At 41.0% G+C, this 21,251-nt stretch overlaps 1 protein-coding gene across 1 annotated transcript in view; it reads right to left on the reverse strand.

Moving 5' to 3' along the window:
• Window positions 1-21,251, reverse strand: part of LOC120861007 (receptor expression-enhancing protein 5) — a 44,016-nt gene that overhangs the window by 14,137 nt on the left and 8,628 nt on the right. The window contains exon 3 of the mRNA XM_040236713.1: window positions 2,840-2,978. Within this exon, the coding sequence (XP_040092647.1) occupies window positions 2,840-2,978 (139 nt within the window). The remainder of the gene's footprint in view (window positions 1-2,839; window positions 2,979-21,251) is intronic.

The following is a 21,251-nucleotide window of genomic DNA, read 5'->3' on the forward strand; positions in this document are numbered from 1 at the left end:
CACCCTGCTTATTTAACTTATATGCAGAGTACATCATGAGAAACGCTGGGCTAGATGAAGCACAAGCTGGAATCAAGATTTCCGGGAGAAATATCAATAACCTCAGATATGCAGATGATACCACCTTTATGGCAGAAAGTGAAGAACTAAAAAGCCTCTTGATGAAAGTGAAAGAGGAGAGTGAAAAAGTTGGCTTAAAGTTCAACATTCAGAAAACTAAGATCATGGCATCCGGTTCCATCACTTCATGGCAAATAGATGGGGAAACAGTGGCAGACTTCATTTTTTTGGGCTCCAAAATCACTGCAGATGGTGATTGCAGCCATGAAATTAAAAGACACTTACTCCTTGGAAGAAAAGCTATGACCAACCTCCTCCATCCATGGGATCTTCCAGGCAAGAGTACTGGAGTGGGTTGCCATTTCCTTCTCCAGAGGACCTTCCCGACCCCGGGATCAAACCCAGGTCTTCTGCATTGTAGGCACACACTTTACCATCTGAGCCACCAGGGAAATCATGACCAACCTAGACAGCATATTAAAAAGCAGAGACATTACTTTGTTACCAAAGGTCCATCAAGTCAAGGCTATGGTTTTTCCAGTGATCACGTATAGATGTGAGAGTTGGACTATAACGAAGGCTGAATCCCGAAGAATTGATGCTTTTGAACTGTGGTGTTGGAGGAGACTCTTTAGAGTCCCTTGGACTGCAAGGAGATCCAACCATCCATCCTAAAAGAGATCAGTCCTGAATATTCATTGGAAGGACTGATGTTGAAGCTGAAACTCCAATCCTTTAGCTGGCTGATACGAAGAGCTGACTCATTTGAAAAGACCCTGATGCTGGGAAAGATTGAGGGCAGGAGGAGAAGGGGACGACAGATGATGAGATGGTTGGATGGCATCACCGACTCAATGCACATGAGTCTGGGTAAACTCCAGGAGTTGGTGAGGGACAGGGAGACCTGATGTGCTGCGTTCATGGGGTCGCAAAAAGTCGGACACGACCGAACAACTGAACTGATCTTAACTGAACACATATATACAGAATTTAGAAAAATGGTACTGAAGATTTCATTTACAGGGCAACAACGGAGAAACAGACATGGAGAATAGACTTATGGACATGGGGAGAGGGGAGGAGAGGGTAAGATGTATGGAAAGAGTAACATGGAAACTTACATTACCATGTGTAAAATAGAGTGCCAATGGGAATTTGCTATATGACTCAGGAAACTCAAACAGGGGCTCTGTATCAACCTAGAGGGGTGGGAGTTGCAAAAGGGAGGGGATATGTGTATACCTAGATCTGATTAATTTTGAGGTTTTTGGGACTCTGTGGGAGAGGGAGAGGGTGGGATGATTTGGAAGAATGGCATTGAAACATGTATACTATCAGGTAAGAAACGAATCACCAGTCTAGGTTCGATACAGGATACAGGATGCTTGGGGCTGGTGCACTGGGATGACCCAGAGAGATGATATGGGGAGGGAGGTGGGAGGGGGGGTTCAGGATTGGGAACTTGTGTACACCCATGGCGGATTCATGTCAATGTATGGCAAAACCAATACAGTACTGTAAAGTAAAGTAAAGTAAAATTAAAAAAAAAAAAAACACAGCAATATTGTGTAAAGCAATTATCCTTCAATAAGAAATAAATTAATTAAAATATATATACAAAGGAAAAAATTGTAGGAAGGAAAAAATATCTGAAAAGAAAGCAAACAGAAATGTAGACATTTAGGACAAGTTAAAATAACAAGGACACTCAAAACAGGTCTAAATATACCAAGGAAACAATTAGATTTGAGTGAAACTAAAATAACTTTTAAGAGAGGCAATACAGGGGGCAGGAATGCAGGTCTTCAAAATTCTTAGAGAATTAGTTGAGTCTTTAAACTGTTTCATATGTAGCTCAAACTATTTCTTGTGTAACTTCACGTGTACTCTCACTTGAGACTTTAAACTTTTTTTCACTTGTAACTCTTACTAAAACAAACACTTAAAGAGTATGAAGAGAACCCATAATTCATAAGAGCTGGACTTAAACCCCCTGCAGCTTGGGCAGTCTAGCTTAGTGAGCCCGAGGCACTATTTGTATCCTATGACGTTCATGGGAAGCAGAGCCTCTTCCACAGAAGACATTCGAGGAATCACCATTTAGAGAGAAAGAAGCAACCACTCTATTAAAACGTGTGAACTTCTTCATTGTCATTTGCCTCTGATGCAAGTCCAGAGTTGATACAAGTCCCATTAGGAAAAAGTTCAACTTCCTACTGCTTTTCCTCACATGGTTGTAACTAAAGTGAGTCCTCTGCCAAACACAAGGTGTGGCAGGGCTGATGCCAGACTAATGGGCCTGTCACAGTTATTAAAATGACTTCCTCAGCTGATTTCACATCTTCTTTTTCCAAAGCTATATAAGAAATGAGTATTTTTCATCCGGATATAAAGACTCCAGCACACAACTGAATAATTGATGGACTGATAAAATGTGCAATGTTTATGCATCAGACACAGACCACAGTGCACGAAGATAGGATTTCGGCAAAGAGCAATGCTTGTGCTAGCTCACAGCATTTCCGTCTTTCACTATTATCACACACGTGTGACAGATAGAATTGCTTTGGCTCTTTCCAAGGTAATACACAAAATAGCTACATTGAGTTCTTTCTTCCTGTTTACATAATCTGAGGCAGAGCCAGAGATGTCTAACATTCAAGCATCTGTTCCTATTCCTTGTATACAGGTCCTGAGATCGAGTTTATTTAAGTCGTAGGGAGCAAAACTAAAACACAGATGAAAGAAAACAACGGCAGTTCAGGAAGAGCCAACGTACCTTCAACATGTAGTAGAAGGGGAACCAGGACAGGAAGAGGTCCGAGAAGAATTCAACAATGCTGAAGACACCATACACCACCCAGTAGGTCAGCCACTGGGTATCATCTTCTTTGTTGGGGCTTTCTATGGCTTTAATTCTGAAAGGCAATACAAAAGCAAGTGTATCGTGTAGTAAGATCTCAATGAGACAATTTTGATCATTATACTTTCACGCTGCCCTCCAATACCAACTGGAAAACTCCAGCAATATATGTATCATGACAGTAGATGCGTGAATTCAACATGAAAACAGACGGCAAAGTAGAAATATCAAGACAAGCTATTATAACTACTCGTTACCAGCCCTCTGGTCACCAGAGATGCCCGCACCAGTTGTCCCATGAGTCCCCACCTTGCCTGAGCCTCCACCACAGCTCCAGGAGACAGCACTAATGACTAGAAACTACAGTGTTCCCCATTTCCAAGTGGGGTGCTGCCGCTAGGGACGTATCAAGAATTCACTCACGTACTTCCGTTCTTATGCACTTTAACTGAAGTACATCATGAGTGAGTAGGCATTTCAATAAACAATATCTTGGGAAACACAGTTCCAGAACGCTTTCCAGAGTTCATAACATACTTTGTAACAAGCAGGTGAAAACTAACATTGGTTCTGACTATCGTCACGTGATCCTCAGGCGGTGAACTTTCCTCCCCTTATCAGTTAACACTAGCACTTTCTCAGTTATCAACTACTTCTTAACAAAATTCATTCTGTAAATAAATAGAACTAAATTTAGAATAACCTTCTTTTACTTCTCAATCAGGAGTTTCTTCTAGTCTTAAAAATCCCTTCATTCTAAGACCCAATTCCATACTTTTTTATCCTCTCCTGACATGTCTGGATACTTTTCGTAACTGAGCTGGACTGCATCAGTAAACTAGAAGAAATATGAATCTTGTTTAGCTTATGCAATGAGTTAACTACTGAAAATACATTGACTACTTGGTAACAGGGGTTCGCCAAAGAAACAGTCTGATGAATCATGCTGAATCATCCCCTAAAAAAGCCTCTGAATTAATCAGAAGCAGCCATGGGTGTATGTGTGCCTGCCTACATGTGCGTTTTAAGAAAATGACCAAGTGGGGAAAAATCATAGCTGACTGAAATGACTGCTAATGACATGAGGAAAAGGCGAGGAGAGGGTGGTGACGTGAATGTGTTTTGAACATCAAGAGTAAATACAGAATCACAAAATAAACGGAAGAGAGCTGATTATGTGTCTGTGTTTTAGCTTTCCTCAGGTAGAAACTAGCTGATGTAATAGGAAGTCAAAGGAAAAAGTAGGCAAGCATGTGAACCAAAGCGCTAACAAATGTACATCCGTTACACAGAAGGTTTTTTCATTCCTGCTATGCTTTATTTGGTATAGAATATAGTTTATCTGGGGAAGATCCCCTGGGGGAAGGCATGGCAGCCCACTCCAGTATTCTTGCCTGTAGGATCCCATAGACAGAGGACCCTGACAGGCTACAGTCCATAGGGTTGCAAGAGTCAGACAGGACCAAAGCGATGAAGCACAAGCACGCATGGTTTATCTATTTACATTTAAGTGGATTTTTAACGATTACTAAGTATCATAAAAATGTGTTTCTTATACATCTTACCCTGGACAAAGGGGCAACAAACATTTACTAAACCACTGATATTTTTCGTTCCATTCTATGTCATTATTACTTTTTTTTACTGAAGTATAGTTGATTTACAATGTTATGTTACTTTCCGGTGTACAGCAAAGTGACTCAGTTATGTAAGTGTGTGTGTGTTTTTCTGTTACTTTGATAGATATGATAGATATTATATTGACAGATTGACAGTCATGCCTTACTCTTTGCAACCCCATGGACTATACAGTCCACAGAATTCTCCAGGCCAGAATACTGGAGTGGGTAGGCTTTCCCTTCTCCAGGAGATCTTCCCAACCCAGGGACTGAACCCAGGTCTCCCTCATTGTGGCTGGATTCTTTACCAGCTGAGCCACAAGGGAAGCCCAAGAATACTGGAGTGGGTAGCCTATCCCTCCTCCAGGAGATCTTCCCGACCCAGGAATTGAATCTGGGTCGTCTGCACTGCAGGTGGATTCTTTACCAACTGAGCTATGAGGGAAGCCCCACTATATAGGTAGTTTATCATAAGATATTGAAGATAGTCCCTTGTGTGATACAGTAGGACCTTGCTGTTTATGTATTTTATATATAACAGTTTGTATTTGCTAATCCCAAATTCCTAATTTAATCTAATTACCCCTAGCCCCACCCCCTACCCTCGGCAACCACAGTCTGTCCTCTGTGAGCCTAAGTTCATTTGTGTTATATTTAAATTCCACATGGAGTGTTAGCATATGGTGTCTGTCTTTCTCTGTCTGACCTCACTTCGTATGATCATCTCTAAGTCCGTCTATGTTGCTGCAAAGGGCATCGGTTCATTCTTTTATGGCTGAGCAATATTCTACTGCATTTATGGAGCACATCCTCTTTCTCCATTCATCTGTTGGTGGACATTTAGGCTGCTTCCATGTCTTGGCTATTGTAAATAATGCCGCTATAAATATTGGACACATATCTTTTCCAGTTAGGGTTTTATCTAGATAAATGCCTAAAAGTGGGGTTACTGGATCACATGGCAACTCTATTTTCAGTTTTTTAAGGAGTCTCCATACTGTTTTAGACAGTGGCTGCACCAATTTCCATTCCCAACAACACTGCAGGACGTTTTCTTTTTATCAGATTTGTACGCTGATTTACTTATTTATTTAGGCTGTGGTGGGTCTTCCTTGCTTCACCCGGGCTTTCTCTAGCTGCCGCCAGCAGGGTCTACGCTTCATTGTGGCGCACAGGCTTCTCATTTTAGCGGTTTCTCTTGTTGCAGAGCAGGCTCTAGGCCTCAGCACTTGCAGTGTGTGGGCGCAGCAGCTGCAGCTCACGGGCTCTAGAGCACAGGCTCAGTAGTTGTGGCACATGGGCTTAGCTGCTTTGTGGCATGTGAGATCTTCCTGGACCAGGAATCAAACCAGTGTCCCTTGCATTGGAAGCAGATTCCTAACTACTGGACTGCCAGGGAAGCCCTCTAGACTTTTTAATGATGGCCTTTCTGACCAGAGTGAGCTGGTACCTCATTGTAGTTTTGATTTGCATTTCTCTAAGATGGGGAAACAGTGGAAACAGTGTCAGACTTTATTATTTTTGGGGGCTCCAAAATCACTGCAGATGGTGATTGCATCCATGAAATTAAAAGACGCTTGAAGAGAAGTGAAGTCGCTCAGTCGTGTCCGACTCTTTGCGATCCCATGGGCTGTAGCCTACCAGGCTCCTCTGTCCACGGGATTTTCCAGGCAATAGTCCTGGAGTGGATTGCCATTTCCTTCTCCAGGGGATCTTCCCAACCCAGGGATCGAACCCGGGTCTCCTGCATTGTAGACTAAAAGATGCTTACTCCTTGGAAAAAAAGTTATGACCAACCTAGATAGTATATTCAAAAGCAGAGACATTACTTTGCCGACTAAGGTCCGTCTAGTCAAGGCTATGGTTTTTCCTGTGGTCATGTACAGATGTGAGAGTTGGACTGTGAAGAAAGCTGAGCGCCGAAGAATTGATGCTTTTGAACTGTGGTGTTGGAGAAGACTCTTGAGAGTCCCTTGGACTGCAAGGAGATCCAACCAGTCCATTCTGAAGGAGATCAACCTTGGGATTTCTTTGGAAGGAATGATGCTAAAGCTGAGACTCCAGTACTTTGGCCACCTCATGAGAAGAGTTGACTCATTGGAAAAAACTCTGATGCTGGGAGGGATTGGAGGCAGGAGGAGAAGGGGACAACCGAGGATGAGATGGCTGGATGGCATCACGGACTCGATGGACGTGAGTCTGAGTGAACTCCGGGAGTTGGTGATGGACAGGGAGGCCTGGCGTGCTGCGATTCATGGGGTCGCAAAGAGTTGGACACAACTGAGCGACTGAACTGAACTGAACTGAACTGAATATTAGCATGTTGAGCATTTTTTCATGTGCCTATTAGCCATGTGTATGTCTTCTTTGGAGAAATGTCTCATTGGGTTATTTGGTTTTTTTGTTACTGAGTTTTACGGGCTGTTTATATATTTTGGAAATTAATTCCTTATCAGTCACATTGTTTGCAAATATTTTCTCCTATTCTGTAGGCTATCTTTTCATTTTGGTTACGTTTTCATTTGCTGTGCAAAAGCTTATAAGTTTGATTAGGTCCCACTTGTTTATTTTTGCTTTTGTTTCTATTGCCTTGGAAAGACTATAATTATTTTTAAAATGTTACTCCACAGATTCAGAAACCGGAAAATAAACAGTGCTCTATGTATCTCTTCATCTGGCTATTGATTTGTTTCCTTTAATCCTTTTATAATAGATTGGTCATCTAGTGAGTTCTGTGAGTCATTCTAACTAAACCTAAAGAGGGGATGCAGGAACCTCTAGTTGACAGCCAGTTGGTCAGAAGCACAGACTAACAACCGGGGCTTTTTACAGGTGCTTCAAATGTGAGGAGGTCTTGTTGCACTGAGCCTTTTAGCTTTGTAATTTGATTCTGTCCCTGGGTAGACAATGTCAGAATTGAGTTGAACTCTTGGACTCTCGGGCTTCCCAGGTACAGTGGTAAAGAACCCTCCTGCCAGTACAGGAGATGCGAGAGATGCAAGTTGGATCCCTGGCTGGACTCCCTGGAGTAGGACAGGGCAACCCATTCCAGTACTTTTACCTGGAAAAGTTCACGGACAGGGAAGCTTGGCAGGCTAGAGTCCGTGGGGTCACAAAGAGTAGGGCGTGACTGAGGACACACACACTTGGATCCTCTGCTGTTATCTGAGAGTTGCTTGTTGATATGGAGATGCCTTTGGAATTGGGCCCTTTGCATCTTTGACCACTCTGCTGCCTTTTATTTACATTTGCTAAACAGTATTTTAACTTGTATCAGAATGAAGATATATCAACCTTTCAGGCAACATACAGGATTCAAGAAATCCTAAGATGCAACTCTATCCTTAGGCCATTTGTAGTTTTTGGTCTTCAGCTAAAGAGGCAAAGATAAAAAATGGGAAGGATAGGAACTTAATAATTATTTAATTTAACCTTCAGAATAGCCTATGTAACAGGTAATGTTATTCTCATTTTTGAGAGAAAGAAACTGAGGCTTAGGGAAGAGAATCCACATCGGCAGGGGACCCAGAGGTACTTTGTACTCCCACAAAGCCTGTGTCTGTCTCTTTATCCCAAGTTGTTTTCCTACTTGGGAGAACTATTCACTACCCGCTTGCACAGCACTTAGCAAAGTGTCTGGTACTAAGTGGGCAGTTAGTAAATGTTAGTTTCATTCATACAGATACAGTCATAATCTGACTTTTGGAAGGGACAAGAGTCCTCTATTGGAGAAAATCAAGGCTTGGAGAGCTCAACTTGGGCACAGAGCAGACTAACAGGGGGAAGGTCCTGGTCTCAACATCCAGATTCCTGAAGGGCCATTCATCCTGCTTCCTGGAGGTGGAGGACCATGAGAAGTGGACGGGATGTTCAAGCTGGTGTTCCAAGTTGGTGCCCTAGTCCCCCGGTTCTCAGACTTAGATGATGATCCACAATCACCTCAGGAACAGTTAAACAATATATACACTATATTTCTATAGTGTATAAATATATAAAATATAGTGTATAAATATACAAAAACTATATACAGCAGGTCCTTCAGACCTAGTGGCTCAAGCGCTCCAACAGACCCAAGTACATGCTTTTAGAAACGTATGCAGGTGATTCTAACACACAGCTAAGTTTCAGAACCACGAGCTCCAAGATCCAGTTCCAGTACCAGTTGGTCATATCATTTCCAGAAAAGCAAAATGACTGAATCAGTTCCAAAAAGCTATGGCCAGAGGGTAGGCGACCCTTTCCAGCAATGAATGAGAAGCCAGGAGAGGAGAAAAGCTCGATCGTAGAGGGACTCGGGGACTGTCGCTCCAGCGGCTGGCAACAGTCCCCCCCCCGTGCTCTCACAGCCCTGGGCCCCACTCTCTCCCGGCCACGTCACCTCAAACGGCAGAGGCCGGCAGCAACCGTGCGCTCAGAACTACTCCCAGGGCAGCACAGTCCTGCACGCTCTCTGCCCACGGTCACGGCCACCTAAACTCCGCGCTGTGCCTCCTGCTCCAGGGGCACGGGTCAGGGGCATACTTCCACCTCCCTCACGCAGGCAGCAAAAGGAAGCCAGGCCTGGGTGAGCAGGAGACGGGCCTGCAGTGTGGAAGATGGTTGGCAAGCAGGTCTAAACATTCACTGAGCAGAGTTAGAAACTGTAGACTGTTGAATTGGAAGATGTCTTAAAGTTGTAGTTCAAGTTCTACATTTTACAGACACAAAATAAAATGAACTTCAGAGAGGAAAGAGTCATTTTAATATCATTTAATATCTTAAAATGACTTTCAACTCAAAGATTATAGAAGAAGAAATTATAGAACTGTGTGTTTATACATTTTTTTAAGGGCAGGATGGACTGTTTAAATAAATTTGGGTATATCCATACAGTGAAATATTTCTGAAGCCTTTAAAAGGATATTCTTTAACAGGGAGAGATGTCTAAGATATAGGGCTGAGTGTCAAAAAGAGATTACTAATTTTGTATTTAAAAGAAAAAAGAAAAATATGTGTGTTTATAGACCAAGAATGGCATTTAGAAATACTTTTTTCAAGTTGAATACAGTTAATCTTCAGTATTGGGATTGTAGAATTTTGTTTTTTGAAGATCTTTCAATGAGCATGTACTATCTTTTTTAATTTGAAGCACAACTGGTGTACAATATTATATAAGTTACAGGTGTACAGTATAATCACAATTTTTAAAGGTTATATTCCATTTATAGCTATTATAAAATATTGGCTATATTTGGCATTGTACAATATATTCTTGTAGCTTATTTTATACTTAACATTTATACCTCTTAATCGCCTAGCCCTATATTGCCCCTCCTCCCTCCCCTCTCCTCACTGGTAACAACAAGTTTATTCTCTATATTTGTGAGAATATACTAGCATCTTTTAAAAAAATTTTCTATAACTGACTTACAATGTTAGTTTCAGGTGTATAGCAAAAAGCATCAGTTATACATATACAACATGTACTATTTTTAATAACAAAAGTGAGGACAAATATTTCTATTTGGGGGAAAAACAGAGGGCACCAGACTATATATAACTGCGGTCTCCTATGAGACTAGGTCTCTTTAGGGCCTTGTTAAAAGAAACACTGAAGTGAACAGCAGACACATTCATTTAATTTCTCTCTTGAGAAAACTGCTCATGATTTTCTAACAAACAAACTTCCCTAACAATGATCGGACACAATCTATTGTGTTTTAGGGCATTTAAAGTACTTCACTCCACACAGATGGCTCAGACAGTTAAGAATCTGCCTTCTTGAAGGACACACAGGCTTGATCCCTGGGTCAGGAAAATCCACTGGAGAAGGGAATGACTACCCACTCCAGTATTCTTCCCTGGAGAATTCCATGGACAGAGGAGTCTGGTGGGCTACAGTCCGTGGGGTCACAAAAGAGCGGACACAACTGAGCAAAAAGACACTTTTTTTCACAATACATAGAATGACACAGAGGGAGAAAAGAAAGTCACACCACCCATCATATGAATTGACTCATTCTAATTTCCTCTTAATGACCAACCTAGATAGCATATTCAAAAGCACAGACATTACTTTGCCAACAAAGGTCCGTCTAGTCAAGGCTATGGTTTTTCCAGTGGTCATGTATGGATGTGAGAGTTGGACTGTGAAGAAAGCTGAGCACTGAAGAATTGATGCTTTTGAACTGTGGTGTTGGAGAAGACTCTTGAAGAGTCCCTTGGACTGCCAGGAGATCGAACCAGTTCATTCTAAAGGAGATCAGTCCTGGGTGTTCTTTGGAAGGAACGATGCTGAGGCTGAAACTCCAGTACTTTGGCCACCTCATGCGAAGAGTTGACTCACTGGAAAAGACTCTGATGCTGGGAGGGATTGGGAGCAGGAGAAGAGGACGACAGATGATGAGATAGCTGGATGGCATCACTGACTTGATGGAAGTGATTTTGAGTGAACTCTGGGAGTCGGTGATGGACAGGGAGGCCTGGTGTGCTGCAATTCATGGGGTCGCAAAGAGTCGGACACGACTGAGCGACTGAACTGAACTGAACTGAACTGAATTTCCTCCTCATTCTAATTTCCTAGAAAAAGAAATGCTAAAAGGCAAAATGGTTGTCTGAAGACGTCTTACAAATGGCTGTGAAAACAAGAGAAGCAAGAGGCAAAGGAGAAAAGGAAAGATATACCCATTTGAATGCAGAGTAACAAAGAACAGCACAGAGAAATAAGAAAGCCTACCTCAGTGATCAATGCAAAAAAATAGAGGAAAATAATAGAATGGGAAAGACTAGAGATCTCTTCAAGAAAATTAGAGATACCAAGGGAACATTTCATGCAAAGATGGGCCCAATAAAGGACAGAAATGGTATGGAACTAACAGAGGCAGAAGATATTAAGAAGAGGTGGCAAGAACATACAGAAGAATTATACACTAAAGATCTTCATGACCCTGATAATCACGATGGTGTGATCACTCACCTAGAGCCAGACATCCTGGAACGTGAAGTCAAGTGGGCCTTAGGAAGCATCACTATGAACAAAGCTAGTGGAGGTGATGGAATTCTAGTTGAGCTATTTCAAATCCTAAAAGATGATGCTGTGAAAGTGCTGCACTCAATATGCCAGCAAATTTGGAAAATTCAGCAGTGGCCACAGGACTGAAAAGGTCCCTTTTCATTCCAATCCCTAAGAAATGCAATGCCAAAGAATGCTCAAACTACTGCACAATTGCACTCATCTCACACGCTAGTAAAGTAATGCTCAAAATTCTCCAACACAGGCTTCAGCAGTACGTTAACCATGAAATTCCAGATGTTCAAGCTGGATTTAGAAAAGGCAGAGGAACCAGAGATCAAATTGCCAACATCCGCTGGATCATCAAAAAAGCAAGAGAGTTCCAGAAAAACATCTACTTCTGCTTTATTGACTATGCCAAAGCCTTTGACTGTGTGGGTCACAGCAAACTGTGGAAAATTCTAAAAAAGATGGGAATATCAGACCACCTGACCTGCCTCTTGAGAAATCTGTATGCAGGTCAGGAAGCAACAGTTAGAACTGGACATGGAACAACAGACTGGTTTCAAATAGGAAAAGGAGTATGTTAAGGCTGTATATTGTCACCCTGCTTATTTAACTAATATGCAGAATACATCATGAGAAACAATGGACTGGAAGAAGCACAAGCTGGAATCAAGATTGTCATGAGAAATATCAATAACCTCAGATATGCAGAATAGACCACCCTTATGGTAGAAAGCGAAGAAGAGCTAAAGAGCCTCTTGATGAAAGTGAAAGAGAAGAGTGAAATAGTTGGCTTAAAGCTCAACATTCAGAAAACTAAGATCATGGCATCTGGTCCCATCACTTCATGGCAAATAGGTGGGGAAACAATGGAAACTGTGAAAAACTTTATTTTGGGGGGGCTCCAAAATCACTGCAGATGGTGATTCCAGCCATGAAATTAAAAGACGCTTCCTTCTTGGAAGAAAAGTTATGACCAACCCAGACAGCATATTAAAAAGCAAAGACATTACTTTGCCAACAAAGGTCCGTCTAGTCAAAGCTATGGTTTTTCCCGTGGTCATGTATGGATGTGAGAGTTGGACTATAAAGAAAGTTGAGCGCCAAAGAACTGATGCTTTTGAACTATGGTGTTGAAGACTCTTGAGAGTCCCTTGGACTGCAAGGAGATCCAACCAGTCCATCCTAAAGGAAATCAGTCCTGAATATTCATTGGAAGGACTGATGCTGAAGCTGAAACTCCAATACTTTGGCCACTGATGCATAGAATTGACTCATTGGAAAAGACCCTGATGCTGGGAAAGATTGAAGGCGGGAGGAGAAGCGGACGACAGAAGCGAGATGGTTGGATGGGATCACCAATTCAAGGGACATGAGTTTGAATAAACTCTAGGAGTTGGTGATGGACAGGGAGGCCTGGTGTGCTGCTGTCCATGGAATGGTGAAGAGTCGGACACAACTGTGCAACCAAACTAAACTGAACTGAATTTCCTACTATACAAAGCAAACTAGCAAAAGATGATTAATTACACTGAATTATGAAACAGCCAGGCTTTCCCCTTCATTTCTTCCCAGTGCTCATCTGTCTTTACATTATTTTACTATTCTTGACTTACAGCTTTGTATCCTGGTGTTACCACTTACTAGGTACATGACCTTGGGCGAGTTTTTCTGGGCCCTAGTGAGCTCATCTGTCAAGCAGGGATGATAAACCTCATTGTGCTGCTATGAAGATTAACTTAGTTAATACATATTAAGCACTTAAACAGGGTAAGTACTCAGAAATATTACTTTATTGGGAAGTAATTATAATATGGTGATAATTTATTATTATCATAGGATGCAAAGGATTAAAAAGAAAAGAAAGCAATAAGAACACTCCAGTCCTTCTGGCTAAGCAGAGCTTAAAGGATTAATAGCATTGTTAATACAGGAAAGAGGAGATTAGAGAATAACTCATGGATTTTAATTGTACCTCACTCTCCTAATCCAAAATGCTACAGAAAGTAAAGGGTTGGGTGAAATCCAAAAATCCTATTTGCAGATCAATGTAGTAAGCCTGGACACTGCTTAAAACATTTTTCAGGTCTACATGGAGACTGGCCAAAAGTCTTGACACGAGTATTGAACTGGTACTGGCAGAGATGTAATCACTGGCCAGCCCTCATCCAGACTACCCAGCCCCAGTGACTGTACTGGCTGCCTCCACCATGTTGAATCATCTGTTTCTTTGCTGCTGCTTTCTAAAAGTAAGATCATGAACCAAAACCAGCCAAAGTATAGCATTGAAAGATGTAAAAAAAAAAAAAGTTCTAGTAGATACGGTCTATCAGCATTTTCTCCCTCCAAATTAAGAGTCAACATTCAGAGAATCTAAGTGTTCTGTGACCCACAGACATGAGTAAACTGTAAATTCCCTAAGTACTTCATTAGAAAGAAATCATGTAAGCTAAAGACAGTTGATGTGAAATTTAAAGTCACTCAGTTGTGCCCAACTTTCTGAGACCGCATGGACTGTAGCCCACCAGGCTCCTCTGTCCATGGAATTCTCCAGGCAAGAATACTACAGTAGGTTGCCATGCCCTTCTCCAGGGGGTCTTCCCGACCCAGGAGTCAAACCCAGGTCTCCCACACCACAGGCAGATTCTTCACCGTTTGAGCTATCCAGGTAGCCCCTGCAAGTTAAGCATTTTTCACACTATAATAACTTTTTCAGACTCAAAGTTTATTCCTGGTTAATGAGTATTTCAAAACATTCAGTCATTAAGTTAAAAATGTCCATTTTCTACAATAGTATGGAGTATAAGCTATGTGCACATTATACTTATTATTATATACACATATGTCTACAATGAAGGGGAAGCATAATATAGATGACAAATAAAGAATATAGATGACAAATAAAGCTGGTTAAGCCATTTTGCAATTATTTATTCCTATGTTCTATACTTCAAATGAGCTATTTTAAAGGTAACTTCTAAGAGGGAATAAGACTGTCTGGCTTAATCTTCTTCATTGTAATTTTTCTTAAGATAAAAAGGCAATGAAAAAATACATAAGATTCTTTACCATCAGTACAAACCAAACCAAACCAGCGTTACTTTTCTCCACTCAATTCTTGGTGGTAAAATGGCCAGAGAGGCCCTGTCTAGGTAATCCACCGTGAGCATCAGTGACAGAGCTGTTCAAATGCAAGCGTCTGTGGAGCGCAGACCGTGCATGACACTGTACTGAGCTCTGGGGCCAAAACAGTGAGGCTTCAGGACCGACAATCAAAAACAGTCAAACGATAGTTCCATTCTTCAGTAAGCAGCACAGCTGTGCTTGGGGAAAGGTCCAATGAATGAGTCAAGACAAACTAGAAACGTCAATGGAAGCAAAACAAAGTAAAAAATAGATTTAATATTTTAAAACTGTTGGTAAAAATTATGCCCAGTGCTTAGGAACAAGTATACTACTGTACCAAAACAGAAGAAAACCACTAGCCATAACACATATTTATAATTTGGAAAAACTTTTTTGTACATTATTGCTCCTTAAACAATGATGTCTTAAGCTGCTGATATCTAAGTACAGGAAAAAATAAGACAAGAAACAAAAAACAATAAGAAAAAATAAGGTACAATACTACTTAAGAGGTTTTTCCTTAATCATTTAAGCTCAATAACATGAGTAAGAGACCCATGACTATGATTAAGTCAGTTTTCCCCTGTATGTTAATTAAAAGTTCAGTTCAGTTCAGTTCAGTCGCTCAGTCGTGTCCGACTCTTTGCGACCCCGTGAATTGCAGCACGCCAGGCCTCCCTGTCCATCACCAACTCCCGGAGTTTACTCAAACTCATGTCCATTGAGTCAGTGATGCCATCCAGCCATCTCATCCTCGGTTGTCCCCTTCTCCTCCTGCCCCCAATCCCTCCCAGCATCAGGGTCTTTTCTAATGAGTCAACACTTCGCATGATGGGGCCAAAGTATTGGAGTTTCAGGCTCAGCATCAGTCCTTCCAATGAACACCGAGGACTGATCTCCTTTAGAATGGACTGGTTGGATCTCCTTGCAGTCCAAGGGACTCTTCAAGAGTCGTCTCCACACCACAGTCCAAAAGCATCAATTCTTCGGCGCTCAGCTTTCTTCACAGTCCAACTCTCACATCCATACGTGACCACTGGAAAAACTATAGCCTTGACTAGATGGACCTTTGTTGGCAAAGTAATGTCTCTGCTTTTGAATATGCTGTCTAGGTTGGTCATAACTTTTCTTCCAAGGAGTAAGCGTCTTTTAATTTCATGGCTGCAATCACCATCTGCAGTGATTTTGGAGCCCCCAAAAATAAAGTCTGACACTGTTTCCACTGTTTCCCTATCTATTTCCCATGAAGTGATGGGACCAGATGCCATGATCTTAGTTTTCTGAATGTTGAGTGTTAAGCCAACTTTTTCACTCTCCTCTTTCACTTTCATCATGAGGCTTTTTAGTTCCTCTTCACTTTCTGCCATAAGGGTGGTTAATTAAAAGTAACCACCCTTAATTAAGCAGTTCCTAAAATGTTCATTCTATTAGTGTTTAACTTAAATTATCCCTTCCTTTTACATAGAGAAAACTGAGTATTATAAAAGTTAATCTATTTGCCCAAGGGTTAATTCAACTAGTAATTATCAGGTGCATTATATATGCTTCTGATCACTCACACGAAAGAAACTTGGGTACACACTACCCAGACTCTATGTGGTTCACATGTAACTTAGTCACTATAGTTCAAACTAGCCAAATGATGTAAAATTAAGTATTAATATTAAATGTCTTCAGAGCACTGGGTTTACTACTGAAACCAGTTGTACTCATCAATAGGATTTTAATTTTAATAAGTTGATTATATTTCCAGACTGATGGGACATCAGAAAAAAAAAAAATTCATGAAAAAGGCCTATAACAATAAAAAGCTTTGAGATGTGCTGTTGGTAAGGAACAGAAAGGAGTCTACTTCTGGTCCATTTGCTTTGTTCTGTTTCAAATGTGGTAAGTTACATTTAAAAACAAATATTCCAGAGTTTAAGGTATATTATTTGAAGCATGAATATGAAGAATATGGACCAGAATGTTAATAATCCTTTCCAATACAGCAGACACACGCTGTGACCACTATGCATAGGAGTGCTTCTGAAAACAAAGATCATGGCATCTGGTCCCATCACTTCATGGGAAACAGATGGGGAAACAGTGTCGGACACGACTGAGCGACTGAACTGAACTGAAAGAAGAGATCTTTCTTCATGGAAATAAAGATCAGAAACTATAGACACTCAGAAAAGGACTTGTTTTCTGCTGCAGAGTAGGTGTACTTTCAAAATAAGAGAGAACACCAACAGAGAAAGAGATAAACAAAGAGAAAAAACTAAACAAGTAAAGAAGTAAAGTAAAGGAACAATTTGCTTCTTTGCTGTTTACATCATACCCAATCCTCCTCCCTACCCAAAAGAAGGATACAATCACTACAGCAAATCTGCTTCTTAAATATGTAGAAACTGTCTTCTAAGATGACTATACAAGAACAATGAAAAAATATGCCATGCTCCTTTAATTTTTAATAGTGTTCCCCTAAAGTACAAAATGACTGACTTACTGAAATGCTTAATATAAGCTAAATTTGCAGGCAAATGTATATTAAGATGACTCTATAAAACAACTTTAATGGAAGTTGAAATACAAAACAGCCAAAAGCAGTCTTTTAGTGGTCAAATATTTTGGTGTTTAATTATGGTGATCATATCTACCAATTGTTTGCTATTTTTTTTAATGCAAAATGGAAGCGTCAGTAATGGTTGAATATAAGGCGTAAGGAATGTTGACAGTGGGCAGGCCAGGGGAGTCAGACACCCTTTCCCTACACCTGAGTTTGCCTCAACAGACTTGTGAACTAAGTCATAAAACTTGATTTTGTCACCTTAGTTTCCAAATATGTTAAAGGTAGCTACAGTTCCAGCAGCTTGATCTCTAAGACCTCTTCTAGCTAACATTTTATAATTCAAAACAGAAAGCATTAGACTGTTCACTAGGCAATATTAAAAGATGACTGCCTGAAGCAATAAAATAACAGATGCAAACAACCAGGTCCTACTATATCGCACAGGGAATTATATTCAGTATTTTGTAATAATCCATAATGGAAAAATATGTATATATGTAAAACTGAATCAACTTTTGTACACTAGAAACTACCATAGCAATGTAAACCAACTATACTTCAATAAAGGAACAGACAACACCAACAGATGCAAATTGTACTGGGACAGCCCTCTGCCAATACAACTGATGGCTCTGTAAATATAATATCTATGTCAGGTATGTGTTGGAAAATTTACCTTACACTCACGCACCCTTACAACCTCTGCAGGAACAACCTGAACTGACCTTTCCCGATGAAAGAGGGCCACATCGAGATGTAGAGAGCAATCTAGAGTTACCACTGCCGTGTAAGTAACCCCTTCACTAGGTCACCTGGCCACACCAGCAGAAGCTGTAGGATATACACGGTGGCCTTGTGAGAGGGACAGAAGACAGCTCCACTCCCAGGAACCAGAGAGTGTTAGTATGAAGTCAACATAGGTTTCTGCAGCCCCTGCTTAGATTTCAACTGCTAGAAAAGTAATCTCATTAGCAATTTTTGAAACTATTTTTAAACTTCTGCTATACTGATTTATTCTCAAAATTGATTACTTGGCAATATTATTGATAGGCATTAAATATCTTAAAGTGTCCCATAAATATTTATATTTGTTTAATTTTATTTTTTAATATTTTTTTATCTGTTTGGCTGTCCTGGCTCTTAGTGGGGCACAGGGGAGCTTCAATCTTTAGTTATAACATGCAGGGTCTTTTAGTCATGGCCTGTGGCATCTACCTCCCTGTCTAGGAAATGCATCTGGGCCCCCTGAATTGGGAGTGTGGAGTCTTAGCCTCTGGACCATCAGAAAAGTCCCTATACTTGTTTTAAATGCTATTCAAGGATATTAACTTGAAAAATGGAGTCCTCATTCAAAGTCCTAAAAACAGAAAGCTCTGGGACAGGGGGAAGAGGAAGGCACCTCAGAAGAACAAATAGATCTTATCTCCAGGGCCTCCATGAAGAGAACAAAAAAACAGTTCATTAAAGTTCACAGGGAACACTCCAGAACAGAGTCTGGAATGAAGTCTCCCTCCACAACTGCTTCAGAGCCCAGAAACTACATTATGAATAATTCATTCAAATCATCCATCTTATTTGCTCCTCAAAACCTTCTTTTCTCTATGACACAGACAAAAGGGAAAAAACAAAAACATAACCAAAAACCAAAATACTGGCTGTAATTATCTACAAAAGAGTCACAGGTGGCTATAAGGATAATTTATTAGTGTTACAGTTTTCTCCATAACTCCTTCATCTTAAAATAGCTCAGTAATACTAACCATAATACAAAGTGAAAACAACCAGCAAATGGCTGACAAATGTAAATTTTACGACCTCAGTGGTGCTTAAGGCCACATTTACAGACTGTCAGTTGTATTTTTGGTCCAAGTACCCAGTAGGCCAGAGAAGCAAAGTGTGGGCATGCGCCGCCCTGCCCTGCAGCTCTCCTAACGAGGAACACACAGTTGCAGAGAGAAAAGCAGGTGTAATGGGGACATAGCAGCTGAGTGGAAAATATATCTGCTCCGAAGTGCTCATGAATGCAAAAGAAAGTTCTATAAAAAACACAAGAAAACAAACACATCCCTTACTAATAAGTCTATGAGAAAATCACAAATACACAGCCTCCAGCACCATTAGGGAAGCCTCGCTCTGGTTCAGAAGACTTGCTCTCTTGAAACAAAAAGTGATTCAGAAATGTCAGTCACACCACGGCGACCTTCCTAAACTCCTCTCTGGGTAGTGAACCTCTGTTCAGGAGTCTGCCACTGCAGACTGTAACTAACTAGATTTCAACCCTTTTTAACCTACCTTTCCTCGTGTTATCTGCTGTGTACTATCTGCTAAGATGCTATAACTTTCACTTGTGATTGACTGTAGTACAACCCTTCTAGTTATTCTGACTGTATTCCCCTTCCCCATCCCCTTTTCCAATCTGACTTCATACAGTTCGGTTCAGTTCAGTCCCTCAGTTCTCTCCAACTCTTTGTGACCCCACGGACTGCAGCATGCCAGGCCTCCCTGTCCATCAACAACTCCCAGAGTTTACTCAAATTCATGTCCATTGAGTCAGTGATGCCATCCAACCATCTCATCCTCTGTTGTCCACTTCTCTTCTCACCTTCAATCTTTCCCAGCATCAGGGTCTGTTCAAGTGAGTCAACTCTTCACATGAGGTGGCCAAAGGACTGGAGTTTCAGCTTCAGCATCAGTCCTTCCAATGAATATTCAGGACTGCTCTCCTTTAGGATGGACTGGTTGGATCTCCTTGCAGTCCAAGGGACTCGCAAGAGTCTTCTCCAACACCACAGTTCAAAAGCATCAATTCTTTGGTGCTCAGCTTTCTTTACAGTCCAACTCTCACATCCCTACACGACAACTGGAAAAACCATAGCTTCGACTAGACAGACATTTGTTGGCAAAGTAATGTCTTTGCTTTTTAATATGCTGTCTAAGTTGGTCATAATTTTTCTCCCAAGGAGTAAGCGTATTTTAATTTTATGGCTGCAGTCACCATCTACAGTGATTTTGGAGCCCCCAAAAATAAAGTCTGCCATTGTTTCCCCATCTATTTCCCATGAAGTGATGGAACTGGATGCCATTATCTTAGTTTTCTGAATGTTGAGCTTTAAGCCAACTATTTCACTCTTCTCTTTCATTTTCATCAAGAGGCTCTTTAGCTCTTCTTCACTTTCTACCATAAGGGTGGTGTATTTTGCATATCTGAGGTTATTGATATTTCTCCCAGAAATCTTGATTCCAGCTTATGTTTCTTCCAGTCCAGTGTTTCTCATGATGTACTCTGCATAGAAGTTAAATAAGCAGGGTGACAATATACAGCCTTGACGTACTCCTTTTCCTGTTTGGAACCAGTCTGTTGGTCCATGTCCAGTTCTAACAGTTGCTTCCTGACCTGCATATAGGTTTCTCAAGAGGCAGGTCAGGTGGTCTGGTATTCGCATGTCTTTCAGAATTTTCCACAGTTTTTTGTGATCCACACAGTTGAAGGCTTTGGCTTAGTCAATAAAGCAGAAATAGATGTTTTTCTGGAACTCTCTTGCTTTTTCAATGATCCAGCGGATGTTGTCAACTTGATCTCTGGTTCCTCTGCCTTTTCTAAATCCAGCTTGAACATCTGGAAGTTCATGGTTTACATACTGTTGAAGACTCACTTAGAGAATTTTGAGCATTACTTTACTAGTGTGTGAGATGAGTGCAGTTGTGCGGTAGTTTGAACATTCTTTGGCATTGCCTTTCTTAGGGAAGGAAATGAAAACTGACCTTTTCAGTCCTGTGGCCACTGCTGAGTTTTCCAAATTCACTGGCATATAGAGTGCAACACTTTCACAGCATCATCTTTTAGGATTTGAAATAGCTCAACTAGAATTCCATCACCTCCACTAACTTTGTTCATAGTGATGCTTCCTAAGGCCCACTTGACTTCACATTCCAGGATGTCTGGCTCTAGGTGAGTGATCACACCATCATGATTATCTGGGTCGTGAAGATCTTTTTTGTACAGTTCTTCTGTGTATTCTTGCTACCTCTTCT

The sequence above is a fragment of the Oryx dammah genome, unplaced genomic scaffold (genome assembly GCF_014754425.2).
Source record: "Oryx dammah isolate SB20612 unplaced genomic scaffold, SCBI_Odam_1.1 HiC_scaffold_11210, whole genome shotgun sequence".
In the NCBI taxonomy this organism is placed as follows: domain Eukaryota; kingdom Metazoa; phylum Chordata; class Mammalia; order Artiodactyla; family Bovidae; genus Oryx; species Oryx dammah.